At 47.6% G+C, this 19,389-nt stretch overlaps 1 protein-coding gene across 1 annotated transcript in view; it reads right to left on the reverse strand.

Moving 5' to 3' along the window:
• The window catches only part of LOC311224431 (RNA-binding protein Musashi homolog 2-like), a 211,487-nt gene that overhangs the window by 40,486 nt on the left and 151,612 nt on the right, over positions 1-19,389 (reverse strand). The window contains exon 10 of the mRNA XM_084309417.1: positions 15,123-15,185. Within this exon, the coding sequence (XP_084165543.1) occupies positions 15,123-15,185 (63 nt within the window). The remainder of the gene's footprint in view (positions 1-15,122; positions 15,186-19,389) is intronic.

Raw genomic sequence — 19,389 nt, forward strand, 5'->3', positions numbered from 1 at the left:
CTCACATGGTGCTCACAGTGTATATCCTGCACAGCCTCCCCTCACATGGTGCTCACAGTGTATATCCTGCACAGCCTGGCCTCCCCTCACATGGTGCTCACAGTGTATATCCTGCACAGCCTCCCCTCACATGGTGCTCATAGTGTATATCCTGCACAGCCTGGCCTCACATGGTGCTCATAGTGTATATCCTGCACAGCCTCCCCTCACATGGTGCTCATAGTGTATATCCTGCACAGCCTCCTCTCACATGGTGCTCACAGTGTATATCCTGCACAGCCTGGCCTCCCCTCACATGGTGCTCATAGTGTATATCCTGCACAGCCTGGCCTCCCCTCACATGGTGCTCCACTACATCTACAGTACCACAGCCTGATGCCTAATACTGTACGTGTTGCCCTCGGCACGGATATCAGAGTAGACACTACCTCCCCATGTAGACACTACCTCCCCATGTAGACACTACCTCACCATGTAGACACTACCTCCCCATGTAGACACTACCTCACCATGTAGACACTACCTCCCCATGTAGACACTACCTCCCCATGTAGACACTACCTCACCATGTAGACACTACCTAACCATGTAGACACTACCTCACCATGTAGACACTACCATGTAGACACTACCATGTAGACACTACCTCACCATGTAGACACTACCTCACCATGTAGACACTACCATGTAGACACTACCTCCCCATGTAGACACTACCTCACCATGTAGACACTACCATGTAGACACTACCTCACCATGTACACTACCATGTAGACACTACCTCACCATGTAGACACTACCTCACCATGTAGACACTACCATGTAGACACTACCTCACCATGTAGACACTACCTCACCATGTAGACACTACCTCACCATGTAGACACTACCTCACCATGTAGACACTACCTCACCATGTAGACACTACCATGTAGACACTACCTCACCATGTAGACACTACCTCACCATGTAGACACTACCTCACCATGTAGACACTACCATGTAGACACTACCTCACCATGTAGACACTACCTCACCATGTAGACACTACCATGTAGACACTACCATGTAGACACTACCTCACCATGTAGACACTACCTCACCATGTAGACACTACCTCACCATGTAGACACTACCTCACCATGTAGACACTACCTCACCATGTAGACACTACCTCACCATGTAAACACTACCTCACCATGTAGACACTACCTCACCATGTAGACACTACCTCCCCATGTAGACACTACCTCACCATGTAGACACTACCTCCCCATGTAGACACTACCTCAGCATGTAGACACTACCTCACCATGTAGACACTACCTCACCATGTAGACACTACCTCACCATGTAGACACTACCATGTAGACACTACCTCACCATGTAGACACTACCTCACCATGTAGACACTACCTCACCATGTAGACACTACCTCACCATGTAGACACTACCTCACCATGTAGACACTACCATGTAGACACTACCTCACCATGTAGACACTACCTCACCATGTAGACACTACCTCACCATGTAAACACTACCTCATCATGTAGACACTACCTCACCATGTAGACACTACCATGTAGACACTACCTCACCATGTAGACACTACCTCCCCATGTAGACACTACCATGTAGACACTACCATGTAGACACTACCTCACCATGTAGACACTACCTCCCCATGTAGACACTACCATGTAGACACTACCTCACCATGTAGACACTACCTCACCATGTAGACACTACCATGTAGACACTACCTCACCATGTAGACACTACCTCACCATGTAGACACTACCTCACCATGTAGACACTACCTCAGCATGTAGACACTAACATGTAGACACTACCTCACCATGTAGACACTACCTCACCATGTAGACACTACCTCAGCATGTAGACACTAACATGTAGACACTACCTCACCATGTAGACACTACCTCACCATGTAAACACTACCATGTAGACACTACCTCACCATGTAGACACTACCATGTAAACACTACCTCACCATGTAGACACTACCTCACCATGTAAACACTACCTCACCATGTAGACACTACCTCACCATGTAAACACTACCTCACCATGTAAACACTACCTCATCATGTAGACACTACCTCACCATGTAGACACTACCTCACCATGTAAACACTACCTCACCATGTAGACACTACCTCACCATGTAGACACTACCTCACCATGTAAACACTACCTCACCATGTAGACACTACCTCACCATGTAAACACTACCTCCCCATGTAGACACTACCTCACCATGTAAACACTACCTCACCATGTAAACACTACCTCATCATGTAGACACTACCTCACCATGTAGACACTACCATGTAGACACTACCTCACCATGTAGACACTACCTCACCATGTAGACACTACCTCCCCATGTAGACACTACCTCATCATGTAGACACTACCTCACCATGTAGACACTACCTCACCATGTAGACACTACCATGTAGACACTACCATGTAGACACTACCTCACCATGTAGACACTACCTCCCCATGTAGACACTACCTCACCATGTAGACACTACCTCACCATGTAGACACTACCTCACCATGTAGACACTACCTCCCCATGTAGACACTACCTCACCATGTAGACACTACCTCACCATGTAGACACTACCATGTAGACACTACCTCACCATGTAGACACTACCTCCCCATGTAGACACTACCTCACCATGTAGACACTACCTCACCATGTAGACACTACCATGTAGACACTACCTCACCATGTAGACACTACCTCACCATGTAGACACTACCTCCCCATGTAGACACTACCTCACCATGTAGACACTACCTCACCATGTAAACACTACCTCATCATGTAGACACTACCTCACCATGTAGACACTACCTCACCATGTAGACACTACCTCACCATGTAGACACTACCTCACCATGTAAACACTACCTCATCATGTAGACACTACCTCACCATGTAGACACTACCTAACCATGTAGACACTACCTCACCATGTAGACACTACCTCACCATGTAGACACTACCTCACCATGTAGACACTACCATGTAGACACTACCTCACCATGTAGACACTACCATGTAGACACTACCTCACCATGTAGACACTACCTCACCATGTAGACACTACCATGTAGACACTACCATGTAGACACTACCTCACCATGTAGACGCTACCTCACCATGTAGACACTACCATGTAGACACTACCATGTAGACACTACCTCACCATGTAGACGCTACCTCACCATGTAGACACTACCTTACCATGTAGACACTACCTCACCATGTAGACACTACCTCACCATGTAGACACTACCTCACCATGTAGACACTACCATGTAGACACTACCATGTAGACACTACCTCACCATGTAGACACTACCTCACCATGTAGACACTACCTCCCCATGTAGACACTACCTCACCATGTAGACACTACCTCACCATGTAGACACTACCTCAGCATGTAGACACTACCTCACCATGTAGACACTACCTCACCATGTAGACACTACCTCACCATGTAGACACTACCTCACCATGTAGACACTACCTCAGCATGTAGACACTACCATGTAGACACTACCTCCCCATGTAGACACTACCATGTAGACACTACCTCACCATGTAGACACTACCATGTAGACACTACCTCACCATGTAGACACTACCTCAGCATGTAGACACTACCTCACCATGTAGACACTACCATGTAGACACTACCTCACCATGTAGACACTACCATGTAGACACTACCATGTAGACACTACCTCACCATGTAGACACTACCATGTAGACACTACCTCACCATGTAGACACTACCTCACCATGTAGACACTACCTCACCATGTAGACACTACCTCCCCATGTAGACACTACCTCACCATGTAGACACTACCTCACCATGTAGACACTACCTCACCATGTAGACACTACCACCATGTAGACACTACCTCACCATGTAGACACTACCTCACCATGTAGACACTACCTCCCCATGTAGACACTACCTCACCATGTAGACACTACCATGTAGACACTACCTCAGCATGTAGACACTACCTCACCATGTAGACACTACCATGTAGACACTACCTCACCATGTAGACACTACCTCAGCATGTAGACACTACCATGTAGACACTACCTCACCATGTAGACACTACCTCACCATGTAGACACTATCATGTAGACACTACCTCACCATGTAGACACTACCTCACCATGTAGACACTACCTCACCATGTAAACACTACCTCACCATGTAGACACTACCTCACCATGTAGACACTACCTCACCATGTAGGACACTACCATGTAGACACTACCTCACCATGTAGACACTACCTCACCATGTAGACACTACCTCACCATGTAGACACTACCATGTAGACACTACCTCAGCATGTAGACACTACCTCACCATGTAGACACTACCTCACCATGTAGACACTATCATGTAGACACTACCTCACCATGTAGACACTCACTCACTCACTCATACAGACACACTTGCATGCACGCACGCACTCATTCACTCACTCACTCACTCACTCACTCACTCACTCACTCACTCACTCACTCACTCACTCACTCGCAAACTCACAGACACACACACACACACACACAGACACACACACACACTCCATCATACTCTGTCAAGAAAACAAACATCAGGAGAATAGAGGTGGACAGTCTGGTGTGGAATAGAGCAGCAACATGTATCCATCTTCATCACCAACACAGACAGTCTGGACCTGAGGACCAGGAGACACTTCCACTACTCAGAGAGAGAGAGAGAGAGAGAGAGAGAGAGAGAGAGAGAGAGAGAGAGAGAGAGAGAGAGAGAAGAGAGAGAGAGAGAGAGAGAGAGAGAGGGAGAGAGAGAGAGAGAGAGAGAGAGAGAGAGAGAGAGAGAGAGAGAGAGAGAGAGAGAGAGAGAGAGAGAGAGGAGAGATAGGGAGGAAAGAGAGAGAGAGAGAGAGAGGGAGGAGAGACAGAGAGAGAGAGAGAGAGAGAGGAGAGAGAGAGAGGAGGGAGAGAGGAGAGAGAGAGGAGAGAGAGAGCGAGGAGGAGGAGGGGGCTGCTGGAGGTGGCCTAGTTTAAGACTACAGCAGCTTCTCCTGCCAGAACACTGGACCTGTCCACATGTCCATCAAAAGCAAGGCGATGGAGACAGGATGCTCTCTGACAGCAGCAGATAACAGCCCAGTGAAGGAGGGGGAGACTGGACGAACGCCACACGTCTGTGCTACCGTCTTCTATGGCCGCTCCGAAAGACACGTATGTTTTAGTCTGTTTTGAATTAGAGGATGATAATCCATCCTTTATAGAGTCTGCCGTCTATCTCTATAAACCTAAAAGAACATGTTGCCTGAGGGAAGAGAGGATGAATTCACACACAAGTCATTTAAAAAAATAAAAATACCAGGATATACGTCACTAATGCAAAATCAGATAAGTACGTGTGAAAGTTGAGCTCTTTTCATAAGAGTGAGGCTACAGCCCAACACTCACTCAAACATTGTGGGGAAGAAGTCGTTTAGTAACGAGAATACAAACTCGATGTCTGTTGTCGAGGTAACAAGTGCCCAACTGGGACCCGTTCGTTCCTTTGAGCCGTAACGCTGCGTTCCTCTGACTACACAAGACAACGCACGTGACTCTCTGCGACGCGTCCCAGCGGCGCTACGCCTTAATGCCGAAACAGTCGGTAACTTGTTCCTTCCCCGCGGTCTCGGTTTGGTTCACCGTGTTAACTTTGAGCCGAGCGACGGGGGGAGAGAGGGTTCAGGCTGCGGCGGAGCAGAGTTCAGTCAGTCAATCACAATCATCTCCTGCCAGGCGTCGAGTGCCACAACGCGCCGACTCTCAGCTGCCAATCAGGTACAGCCGCTGCCACCCCCTCCGGGGAACCGCCTTTCGCTGCGGAAATCAGCAGCCGAGAGGCACGACGCCGCGAGGTTGTGCAAGAAATGTCTTTTTCTGCTCTCTCTGCGGCGGCTGAAAGGGGGAGGGGGGGGGGGGGGGGTTCAGCAATCCATATCGCTCCTCGAGAAAAAACGGCTCCGGGGCTCGTCAAAAAAAGAATATTACACCTAATAATGGAACCATGCAAACGAGCACAATTCACAAGCCATCTAGGAGAGGCTAATTTAAAAGCGTAAGAAAAGAAAAAAAGAAAGAAAAAAAATCAATGTTACTGTGATCGCTACTACCAAGGCTGCTATACTACTACAGATGGCATGCAGAACAGACCAGGCCCACAGATGACATTGAAATACAGGACAGGGATCAGATTGGGCAATGAGAAGAACCTATTGAAGCCGTAGAGAGAAGCTGGATTAACTAGCAGGACAGAATGAAGATAGAATATAGAGAAACGATGATGAGAGCTGAGGGGGACCAACCTTGCGGTGTGTAGTGTATTGCAGAGTATGTCACCAACACCAGTCAGAGCCACAAGCTCTCTGTAAGCCACAACACAACCACACCAAAGACAGAAACAAGATGACTAGTCAATGGCTACTGGCACCCAACTGGATGAATGAGCTTCATTTATTTCTACTGTAATCTCAGGGTTTCCTCCAGTGTGTTACAGGCCACAGATGGACCACCTGGGATAATCTGCCTCCCTACTAGACTTTTGACATAGAAAGAAAAAACATTAAAACAGTATCTAACATTACAAAAAATTCTCGAGTTGGCCGAGGGCGACTTCCATGTCAAATGGAGAACCCTCGTTTTGTAGTTCACGTTCAGACCTTGGCATCGCATTAAAGCTGCACTATGGAAGACTGCCACCTTGTGGCCCTTAGAGGTAAATGCACCTCGTTAAAACACGGCGAAGAGAAAACGGCGACAAAAGAAAAACCAAGGTCACTTGGGGCCGACGCTCTAGGAATGTTACTTTTATGGTTTGCGGGGCACCGGTCGCACCCGACAGCCTAACTCGGCCCGACTCAGAGAGATTTAGCTCGCTAAAGAAGAGATTTTTTTCCCATTAAAAAGTTCTATAATGCAGGTTTAACGTAGGGTTCATGGAATATTGTGCAGTTCTGCCGCCATCGCACTGCCATAAATCTGCCGCTGGGCCGACATCAGACATCAAGCCGTGTGGGTACAGTAGTTGTCACCGGGCCAAACCCTCTATCTGTCCTTGTGCCTGTCCTATTTCACCGTGTCTGTATATCTCCACCGTGACACCTGGCTTACACACATCCTTGTTCTTCTTCCTCTTCAAGGAAAGGGAAAAAAACATAATTTTTCTTTTGTTATTCATAAATCATTATGAATATAAATTATACTAATAGGCTATAGCCCATTCACTAAATATATATTATAGATAGTTATTTAGTGAAACAAATGACTGTTGGGTAGAACGAGGGGTAACCATCATAATAATGACAACCTCAATAACAAACTATAACGAGCATCTTATTGTCTGGATGGTACCTTGGTGGGATGAGCTGGGTCTCCATTACCGCCTTTCTCCTCGTTAATTCCTGTATTGCGCGAGTTCTTTCGTTTTTGATTGAAAATCGATTAAAACGACCGGTGATTTCTCCGTTTCTCACTCGACTTAATAGAAAGAGGTAAAAACCAGAGGCTTTATTGACGGCACGGCAGCGTCTGGCAGCGGTGAACGACGGCGCGCCAGGCGCAACGGGGCATCGATCCCCTCGGGTGACGAACGGGAGTATTTAATGTGACCGTAATGATCTGGGGCGGAACTCTGGGGATGCGGGTGAGCTGGGGGGGGGGGGGGGGGGGGGGACCGTGTTGCACTTCGACGTCGCTTTTTCAGTCACTGCCAAAGACACCCCTGTCCTCTCTCTCTTCCCTGTCGCCTTTCAAACCCTGTCACATCCACCTCGTTGAATGGCCTGGGAGGAAAGCCCTCTTACATAGTCAATAGACCAATTGGCGGCTGACCCCCCCCCCCCCCCCCCTTCAGGCAGGGCTACACAGCCTGTGTGTGTGATGAGACTTTGAGCTTTAAAGCTTTTTATCATGCTCCAGAGATCTAAAGACCAATATCATCAAACTACAGTGTGTAATCACACTGGCTTTTTCCAAAGAGACATTCTGAGAGAATGCCACCACAGAGGCAGTTTGCATGGAATGCCTTACAGTACCACTCCACACAGAAATGTGAGTTTTTTTATACATTCTTTTGGCAAAAGGTTTGTGTCCAATCTGATGTTTTGGTTATCAAAGGACAGCGGTGGGCCGTGGGAGTGAGGTATCGTATCCCAGTTAGGTCTTTTCATAGATGGTTATTTAGAATCACATCAACAATTAGCCATTTAGCATCATGCAGGGTAATGTTAGCAAGTGGTTAATCAACTCAAAGACTAATGATTTCATTTCGGTGACACTGAAGTCAGCACTGAGTGCTTGTGTTCAAACTAACTCCTATAAGAGATACTGAAGTCAGCACTGAGTGCTTGTGTTCAAACTAACTCCTATAAGAGATACTGAAGTCAGCACTGAGTGCTTGTGTTCAAACTAACTCCTATAAGAAATACTGAAGTCAGCACTGAGTGCTTGTGTTCAAACTAACTCCTATAAGAGATACTGAAGTCAGCACTGAGTGCTTGTGTTCAAACTAACTCCTATAAGAGATACTGAAGTCAGCACTGAGTGCTTGTGTTCAAACTAACTCCTATAAGAGATACTGAAGTCAGCACTGAGTGCTTGTGTTCAAACTAACTCCTATAAGAGATACTGAAGTCAGCACTGAGTGCTTGTGTTCAAACTAACTCCTATAAGAGATACTGAAGTCAGCACTGAGTGCTTGTCTTCAAACTAACTCCTATAAGAGATACTGAAGTCAGCACTGAGTGCTTGTGTTCAAACTAACTCCTATAAGAGATACTGAAGTCAGCACTGAATGCTTGTGTAAGACTTTTAATACCACTTAAGAGCAAAAATGTATACCAATTTCACGACCATACTAGCGAAACAAATTAAAACATAGCGACACTGAACTGGCGGCTGCACTTGCGCACCAATTTAAATTCCTGTGCCTTCCATACAAGCTCTCGCCAGAAGGACTTGAATACAAAAACGTTTCATATATTTTATGTTATTTTATCTCCCCACAGCTGGGCTGCCCCCGCAAGAATGTTATACCTGTGCAAATTAAATGTAAGACTTTTTAATACCTTTTAAGACCTTAAATCGAGAATTATGAATTTAATACTTTAAGCATTTTGAATACCCTGCAGATACCCTGAATTAACTTAGACACATCTCTTTTCTTTTATTCTTTTCAGCTTTACAGAACTTTCGTCTTTGCCTCTGGACAGTAAATCGTAGCAGAATCTACCTCAAAGGGAATGATGACCCACAGTAACCGTTGCACTTGACTTGTTTAGGCACTAGGGGCGAATGGAAAAATGGTTGACATTCTTCCCAACAGGTAAATACTGTACACGGTTTTGTGCTCCCGAGTTCTCCAATCGACTGAGAGTACAGGGCTTAAAGGCGTGATAAATCCACAGAGCCGATGGAAGCGGACAAAACATCCATACTGGGACTTAGGGCTGCTTGTGTAAAGTCACTACGTCTTATTTACACCCCTGATCCGCCCTGAGCCACAACAATGAGCCATAACTTCTCACTGCATGCATTAAAACGAGACATATTGTGAATATGGCCTTTTCCTGTGTTTGTCCCAACACTGAGAACATGTGAAATATGTGCATTGTGCCTTTTCTGCAGCTGTGACAAGAAACCTCCCTGTTTAAACGAGCCATTCGGAATCTTGGAAGAGATCTTGGAAAAATGCGTCTGTACAAAATCACGGTTCGCTTGTGAATCTTCTCTTTTTTCTACCTAGAAGATAAGGAGAAGTTGAACCTAAAATAATGTTTCTGACAACATTTTTAACGGTAAGTTTGCTATGCTATTGCTGGATCTTGAGTCATATTTGATCTGCAACCGTCTAGTCTGACAGCTTGATCTGAATTTCATTTGAAAGTACAGGCACAGGCTGTTGAGAACAGGACTGAAACAGACAGGTATAGAGGCTGCTAGAATGCATAATATACACAGTATATATATATATATTTCTGCCTTTATACCTTTTCTCCCATCCCCGAATTTAGTTGTTATGGCAATTCTCCCCTGGTCGTTGCGCTATCCTAATATCAGTCTGGGGAGGGTGTTTTATTTAACATTTATTTTACTCAGATCACCTCAGATCAATGATCTCTTTTTCAAGGAAGAACTGGCCTGACAGTTAGGAGTTAGGAGAACGTAAGATGCACAGAGGTTCTCCCCCAGATCCCCTCCATGCTGAACATGGCTTCCCACCCGGCTTCCCACCCGTGAACCCTGCCAATTGTAGGGACGACTGACAAAGCCAGAGGATTTGAACCCGGGTCTCTCCGGTGGTAGGCGAGTGCTTAGAGCTCTACGCTACCCAGCTGCACCAGAATGCATGATCCGAGTGTCTTTTTTGGCAAAAAAATTCAAAGACATGTTCAGGGGACCTCAAAGACCTATATTTTGTACTATAAACATTTTATAATTAACTTGTTGAAAAGGACTAAAATATGTCCCCTTTAACAGAGGCTTAGGTGTTATTTTTGTCCGTCCTACCTCGTCTGTGGAGCTGGTATATTATGCCAGGTTTACTCACGGTGTGCCTCCGTAGCTGGAGTCCAAAGCAAAAGGTCATAGCTAAATGTCAGCTGGCTGCTTGTGGCTCTCGTTGGCAGGTGGTGAGAACCAGTGACAGTCAGACCCATGGGGGGGGAAATAAAGTCTTCGAAAAATGGCCGCGTTCCTATAGATATTTCACGTGAATATGACCACTTAATTAATATTATCACTTTCCTATAGATGGTTTTGGTGGAATTGCATTTCTAGGGGAAAAGCTTGGACCCGAGTTTATTTCGTGTTCGCTAATATCAAAGCTAACTGGTTATTATGCTAATATCCACGCTAACTGGTTATTATGCTAATATCCAAGCGAGCTGGTTATTATGCTAATATCAAAGCTAACTGGTTATTATGCTAATATCAACGCTAACTGGGTATTATGCTAATATCAACACTAACTGGGTATTATGCTAATGTAAAAACTAACTGGGGTTCTAGCAACACAATTCCACTGAAACCATCTATCCGGCTGATCGTTTGTTTTTGTTTGTGGTCATGGTGAAACGGTCACTTTTTAGGTTCACTTTCCTATATATTTTTCACAAGTAGATTCACTTTCCTATATATTTTACAGAAGTAGGTTCACTTGCCTATATATTCTACATAAGTAGGTTCACTTTCCTATACATTTTACATAAGTAGGTTCATTTTCCTATATATTCTGCATAAGTAGGTTCACTTTCTATTATTCTACATAAGTAGGTTCACTTTCCTATACATTTTACATAAGTAGGTTCACTTTCCTATATATTCTACATGAGTAGGTTCACTTTCCTATACATTTTACATAAGTAGGTTCACTTTCCTATATATTTTACAGAAGTAGGTTCACTTGCCTATATATTCTACATAAGTAGGTTCACTTTCCTATACATTTTACATAAGTAGGTTCATTTTCCTATATATTCTGCATAAGTAGGTTCAATTTCTATTATTCTACATAAGTAGGTTCACTTTCCTATACAGCTTTAAGCTGAATTTTCTAAATAAAATAATAAAATATATTTTCCAGACTCTGATCGGCAGGTGGTTTTGCACACTGTGTGTACTGTACCTCTTGACAAGGAATTCGATGGTCGTCTCTGATAAAAATATTTATATACCGTATTATTATAATCTTTTTAATTCAGTTTAAAGCTGCTGGTACCTCTGTGAGTCTGTGGGAAAGCTTTGTTACGCTGCATGGGCTTGAAAAGTGATGCAGAGCTTGCTCTATTTCTGCTGGGCAGGTCAACTCACTCTCATTTCTCAGAAGTTGCCTGCTGGCCTAAGGCAACACCAGAAAACAACGTAGAACCTCAGCTGAACATGCAACACTGTGGGGATATTTACAGTTTCCAAAGTCTAGATTTGAGGAAGCACCATGTCAAAATTATGTTATGTGTATCAATCCTAGGACAAGCCCTCCCCCAAGCCCTTTTCTGAAATATAAAAAATATATATAGTATTTTCAACACAATGTATCCTAAAATCCAGACTTTCGGGACCGAATATATGGGTACTACTGACGTGTCTATGTTCACTCCTCTAAGTCAGATGTATGTTATTTTGTGCCGCTGCCTTCCTTTAATAAATAAAACTGCAAACTCTGTTCACGCTTTGATTTGAAATTGAAAGTGCAGACTAGACTCTGGGCTTTTCTCTCCAGTCGCTCTCAACAGAACAGGACTGCTGGAGCGGCACGAGCCAGGGAGGTAGTTACTGCTGCGCTCAGGTCCAGACCAACCCTTCTCCTCACACACTGGGGATGCTCAGGTCCAGACCAACCCTTCTCCTCACACACTGGGGATGCTCAGGTCCAGACCAACCCTTCTCCTCACACACTGGGGATCTGACAGTCGTTCGGAGAGCCCACAAGGAAAACACGTCCACTGCACAGTGGCTTTCAAGACGAGGTGGAACCCTGTGGCTTCACGAGTGCAGAGGGTAAACGGTTAAGCGTTGATGTGAAATCAGGGATCGGCGGCGACTGGTTTGTGACAACGATTGCGATGCTTTTGTCTAGCCGGAGACTTACCGTCGCGTAAAGTGTCCGACGCTAGCGTAAACTGAAACAGCAAGGCCTCCACAAGGCTTTCATATACTAATACGTCGCAGGCCTGTTTGCAATACATTAATGTATACTATCTGAACTGAAACAACATTTCAGCAGGGAGGGGCATTTGTAAAAGCTAAGCTTCGTACGCGTCCCGTATATATTTAGTATTTCTTCACGAGAGCAGTGCGCTTGACTTCTCACATCGGGTCGTGCAACTGGCGACGCCTTCTCCCCGCAGGAGAGGCGAGGAGAGGCGAGGAGCGTCGGGTCCCCTCGCCTCAGAGCCTCTGCCTCTCTGATCGGCTCACTTCATCAGCGCCCAAGTCACCGTAACATCTCTTTCAGACCGCGCGGCGTGTGGCGAGCGTCGAGGTTGGACACTCGACAACTGAATATGTTAAATACAGTATTATGTAACCGTTTCTTGCCCATGCACAGCTGCATGCCCGTACCGACCCGACCCCCCCACCCCCCCAGCTGTCACAGCGCAGGCCCGGCGTCCCGCCACTTCCTGGGGGCCAGCCTCTCTGACAGCCAATTAGACCTGGCCATCATCCCCCCTCCGTCCCTCCCGCCCTCCCAGCCAAAATGCCGTCTGTCAATGTAAGCTCCTCCGCCTGTTTCCCTCGCAGGGTTTGTTTAGCTATGTATTGCTGCAGTGGTGGACGGTGATTGATTAAGCTATCGGGCCGGTGAATCAATGGAGCCGGGGAGAGAAATACAGCCGACGAAGGAGCCAATTTGAGTGGGTGTCAGGAATCGGTTATTCTTCCTTGTACTTGTTTGGCAAAAAGAAAAGAAAAAAGAAAAAGTCTAAGCAGTGTTTTGGGGGTTGTTCTTAATGAGCCTGTTCTTAATTCCGAGTGAAATGTGCTAATTAAAGGTTACGTTGTGGTTTGACAATAATTAAGTCAAAGCACTGTTCAATAACAGAGCTGCAGAAGCCACTTAGAAAGGTCGGGACACTTATTACGCAAGCAGTATGAGCAGACAAATAGAAACCAAAAACCAACCTCACGCGTCTCCCATCTGCCCACTAGACATCGTACCCACGATAACTAGGGTTGGGTACCGAACTCGACCGGATTACATCGGTACTACCGAATACCGATTCACGGATTTTCACCAGATTTGGGTACCTTTACATGTTTAGTATACGAGTGTAATATGCTAGACAAGAGAGGGAGTATTTTCCACAAATATATATATTACTGTCCCGTCTCTTGGGTCTTCGAGGTCGAGGTCAGAGGAGTTTGATAATATTTACTGAGGATGGTTAGATAATGTTAATATTTAAACATTTAAAAACATAATATGTTTTGTGTGATGTGTTACAATCATAAATAACAAAATGTTCTAAATAAATAACAATGTTGAAGTTAAGAAGTTTGGACTTATTTTTTTTATTTTTATTTTATCCACTTTTTCTCCCATTTTAAATTTTTCTCCCATCCCAATTTCGTATCGTCCAATTCAACTCTCCCCTGTCTCGAACGCTGTTTTTTGCCTCCCACAAGCCGGCTGCAATGTGGACGAAGCCATACATAGCACGAGTCCCCTCCGATACTCGAGGTAGCAGCCGTCACATCTTTTCACCTGCGCGGCGCAATCTTTCAGCGTCAGGGGTCTGCGCTTTGGAGGGGCCCGCCCCCGTCGCTTCTTGATTCTACTGCGCAGGCGCACCAACCGACCTGTAGGAGTGGCTGTCCACAACGCCTGATCCCCACCCCTCAGTTTTCCCTCCCCCTAATACTGCCAATTGTATTAGTACGGCCGACCAGCCAAACTGAAAACAATGTGGAGAGCTGGGCTCGAACCCAGCGTCTCCAGCATTGGTGGTGAGTGCCTTGCCCACTGCACCACCTAGCCGCCGGACTTATTTATTATTATAATTTTTTTTTACAACTGAAATTACATTTTCTGTTATTATTACAGATCGAGTGCCGAAAAAAGGTACCGTTGGTTACCAATACCGCTAATTCCAGGAACTGGTAGCGGTTCAAATGTGAACGGCGCCCCCATCCCTAATGATAACCCACGCTGTACTACACAGAGCTGGCAGGTACAATAGCTCTTCAGACTAACAACTACCTAAGGGAAGCTTCCTCGCTGAGCCTCTACTTACTCACTGAAGCCTAAATGAGGAGAGAAGGAGGGAGGACATGGAGGCCCACCTTCTCCCCTCACTCTGATGGCGTGGCGTCTCTGTGTGTGTGTGTGTGTGGAGTGAGAGGGGTGGAGGAGGTAAGTGAGGCAGAGGAGTCAGAAACAGCGTGGGGGGAGAGCGCGCGCCACACAGGATACCGACAGAGCGTCTAGCCGCCGGTGCGTTCTGCCCGTATGCCGTGTGGCCGCCGCCGCCTGTTCCACGGGCCGCCCTACCTGAGCCACGCGCCGCCGCCACCGCTGCCGCCGCCACCGGTCCGTACGCCGTCGCCGGGAAGCCTGGTGAGAGGGAGAGAGGAGGGGGGGGGGGTTAGAACAGAGGGGAGGATCTCAAGCTTTAAGGACTGTTGGGAGTTCCTTCCATGAGCTAGAGGGGCATCGTAGCAAAATGCAGATTTACCGTGTTCAGAGCAAACTCAGGGGACCTTAAGGACCAGCCGGTCACTGGAACGGGTTCCATAGGTTCCAGAATTCCATTCCAATAATGAACAAATACCAGTGTTTGTTACACCTCTCCTGTCTGAGAGTATGAGGGTGTGTGTGTGTGTGTGTGTGTGTGTGTGTGTGTGTGTGTGTGTGTGTGTGTGTGTGTGTGTGTGTGTGTGTGTGTGTGTGTGTGTGTGTGTGTGTGTGTGTGTGCGTGTATGTGTGCGTGTGTAAGTATAAGTGTAAGGGTTTGTATGTTTCCTCACACTTCCTACAAAAGATAGCCAGTACTGCATTCTCGAACATTCTGTGTGTGTGCGCGTCTGTGTGTCCATGTGTGTGCGTGTCCATGTGTGCAAGTGTAAGGGTTTGTATGCTTCTTTGCCCAGTCTTACACACTTCCTACAAAAGATGGCCAGTACTGCATTCTCTAACATTCTATGTGTGCGTGTGTGTTTCTTGGCCCAGTGGACCGGCGCCCCGCTCGCCCATACCATTCGTGCTGCGCGAGCGCGTGCGCACACACCCATGTCCGAGGCATTTGGAAGATTTGGAGGATTTGAATGCGAAACATTCCGGATTAGTGAACACCATCTCCCGCTAACAAAGGGAACAATCGCACATTGTCTGAACGCACTGTATGGGCAACATGCGAGAAGCAATCATCCAGCTGGAAGGCGGCAGGGAGCGGGCCGGACGGCGCATATATAAAGCCGACGAGCCGACCAGGAGGCGAGGGGTTAACGCTGGAAGCAGGCACCGCGCCGGGGCCCCGATAGGGAAATTGCAACGCGCTGGCGCACTTTGTAGTCCCCTCAACTTACTTATCTCACCGGCCCTGAGCCGCTGGGGCTCCTCGGGGAGGGAAGGGGAGCGGGGAGCGACCGAGGCGAGGCGGGGTGGGGTGGGGTGGGGAGGCAGAGCCGGGGAAGCCAGGGGAGCGAATCAGCCGCCGGTTGTCGGGCCGTCGAGCTTTATGCTTTGGAGCTCAATCAATCAAGAGGATAATTTGGGTCTCCAGGCGGCGTGAGAGACCCCCCCCCCCTCCCCGTCTGGGTGGGCCTGAGGGGAGCTAAAGAGGAGAGCCAGGGGGCACGGGCTGATTTATGGCAGGAATATGTCGGTGTGGGCGGACAGGCTCAGGCCAAACCTCCCCGGCGAAGGGGTGACCGGTCATTTGGATCTCGGGATGAGGTCATCATGTGACTGGGATTAGATTAACTGATTTCTTAGTTAGCTAGCGGTGTGAAATCACACACACTCATAGTGATTTCTTAGTTCAGGAGCAGCACTAAGGTATGAGTGTGAGTGATTTCTTAGTTCAGGAGCAGCACTAAGGTATGAGTGTGTGTGATTTCTTAGTTCAGGAGCAGCACTAAGGTATGAGTGTGTGTGATTTCTTAGTTCAGGAGCAGCACTAAGGTATGAGTGTGAGTGATTTCTTAGTTCAGGAGCAGCACTAAGGTATGAGTGTGTGTGATTTCTTAGTTCAGGAGCAGCACTAAGGTATGAGTGTGTGTGATTTCTTAGTTCAGGAGCAGCACTAAGGTATGAGTGTGTGATTTCTTAGTTCAGGAGCAGCACTAAGGTATGAGTGTGAGTGATTTCTTAGTTCAGGAGCAGCACTAAGGTATGAGTGTGTGTGATTTTTTTTTTTTTATCTACTTTTTCTCCCCATTTTCTATTTTTCTCCCATCCCAATTTCGTATTATCCAATTCTACCCTCCCCTGTCTCAAACGTTGTTAGACCATGCCTCCCACTGGTCGGCTGCAGTGAGGACCAAGCCTTGCATCACGTGTCCCCTCCGGTACACGAGGAGGCAGCCGTCGCATCTTTTCACCTGAACAGCGCGGTCTCTCAGCGGCGAGGAGTAACGCGTGGGAGGCTCACGCTGCCCCCGTCGCTTCCTGATTCTGCTGTACAGGCGCACCAACCGACCTGTAGGAGTCGCCGTCCACAACGTCCGATCCCCACCCACCGGCTTTCCCACCCCCTAATACTGCCAATTGTATTAGTATGAACGACCAGCCAAGCCGGAAGCAACGCCGAGAGCTGGGCTCGAACCCAGCATCTCCTGCGTTAGTGGCGAGCGCCTTGCCCACTGCGCCACTCAGCCGCCCAGTGTGTGTGATTTCTTAGTTCAGGAGGTGCACTAAGGTATCAGTGTGTGCGTAAGTGTGTGAGCGAGTATGCATTTGCGTTCCCATTATCAACAATCCAATATCCAATTGCCTTTTATTACATATGGAAACATCTTTCACTCTCGTTCACTCCCAGCCAATTACCGCACTTGCCGCCAAATTAAGTCCCGACTCACAGCAAAGTGGCTTCATAAACTTATCAGAAAATGACTTCCCTTAATGTTCACCCCACCTTTCAGCGAGACAGAAGGGGAGAAAGCGCCCTGTTACGTGAGCCGAGCCGAACCCAGCGGACGCGTCCAGTTCGACAGAATAAAAACGCCGGCGATTCGCGGGAGGGACAATGAGAGAGAGAGGGGGGGGGGGGGGTGCGTCGCATGGCGGCGAGGTCCAAGTGCTTATTATGATATAAATATAATTACAGACCATCTCGCTCTTAATTTAACACGTGCGCTGAGGACGTCTCTGCTGAGGACGGAGGGCCTCCTGCACAATGGCGCGGTGACACTGGCAGATGGTTGCGCTCAGATAGAAGGGATGGCATGTAATTAGCCTTGTCTGTCGCAGGGGCTTCGCTCGAGCCCGTCCCCCCCCTTTCATATTAAACAAAGACATTCCCCGTTCTATTGAGGGGGGGGGGGGGTAATAACCTCTTATTTGGTGCTAATGTATAATCAACACGTCCGACTTTGGGGACAAGATTAAGGATGAGTCTGAACAAAGATCCGAGTTATCGGCCAGGATATTGAGAGGGAAGGAGGGCCGGGGGGGGGGGGGGACATTGGGGGGGTGTTCTGCTGAAATGACATACGGTCGGTGTGACAGCTGGCCTCGACCGAAGCCACAGGCCAGAGACACGGTTCAGAATAACAGCCAGCGTCCGCTGTTTGGGACCGAGTCCAACAAAACATTGTCTCGCCGTCGTCCTGTCGTCCTACTCCGGGACGGGAGGGAGATGGACGAGGAGTTTGGAGAGAGTTAGTCCTGCGAGTTTCGGGTGGAAATCGTCGCAGGGGGGAGGGCGGAGGAGAGAAGATGGGAAAAGAGAGAGAGAGAGAGAGAAGGGAGGCGAACGGAAATGAGGCGTGGAGGAGAGGAGTGAGGGAAGGGAAGAGAAGAGAAGAAAAGGGAGAGAGATCTGGAAACGGGAGAGCCGGCGGAGGTAAGTGGGTGTGAATGCCGCGCCCCTGAGGGGCTGTGTTAAGGGGTCGCGCGGGTTAAGAGGGACACACCGGGAGCCCTGGAATGAGGTCGTTACCCCACCTGCAGCGGCTGGGCGGGACGTGCGGAGGTCAGCGGTGGAGGGGCAGCGCTGAGAGGTGCACAGAGACCTATACAGACATTTCCTTACAGCATTGTAGCACTGAGGTGTTACTGCAGAGGGAAGATGGATACGCTGTGAAAACACTGTCCTGTATGCAGTGTGGGACTTAATACACCGTCCTGTATGCAGTGTGGGACTTAATACACCGTCCTGTATGCAGTGTGGGACTTAATACACCGTCCTGTATGCAGTGTGGGACTTAATACACCGTCCTGTATGCAGTGTGGGACTTAATACACCGTCCTGTATGCATTGGGTCGTCCAATGATCGAAGGGTTGGTGGTTCGAATCCCGCTCAAGCCCATGTCCATCCCACTACCGTTGTGTCCTTGGGCAAGACACTTAACCTACTTGCCTCGTATGAATGTGAATGAATGTTGGTGGTGGTCGGAGGGGCTGTAGGCGATGATTATTCACCACGCTTCCATGAGTCTGCCTCAGGGCAGCTCTGGCTGCAATTGTAGCTTACCACCACCAGTATGACTGTGTATGAACGAATAATAGACTCTGTAAGCGCTCTGGGGTCACTGGGGTGTCATGAAGAGCGCTATATAAATCCAATCCATTATAATATGCAGTGTGGGACTTAAT

This window comes from Notolepis coatsorum (genome assembly GCF_963971535.1).
Source record: "Notolepis coatsorum genome assembly, chromosome: 1".
Lineage (NCBI taxonomy): Eukaryota > Metazoa > Chordata > Actinopteri > Aulopiformes > Paralepididae > Notolepis > Notolepis coatsorum.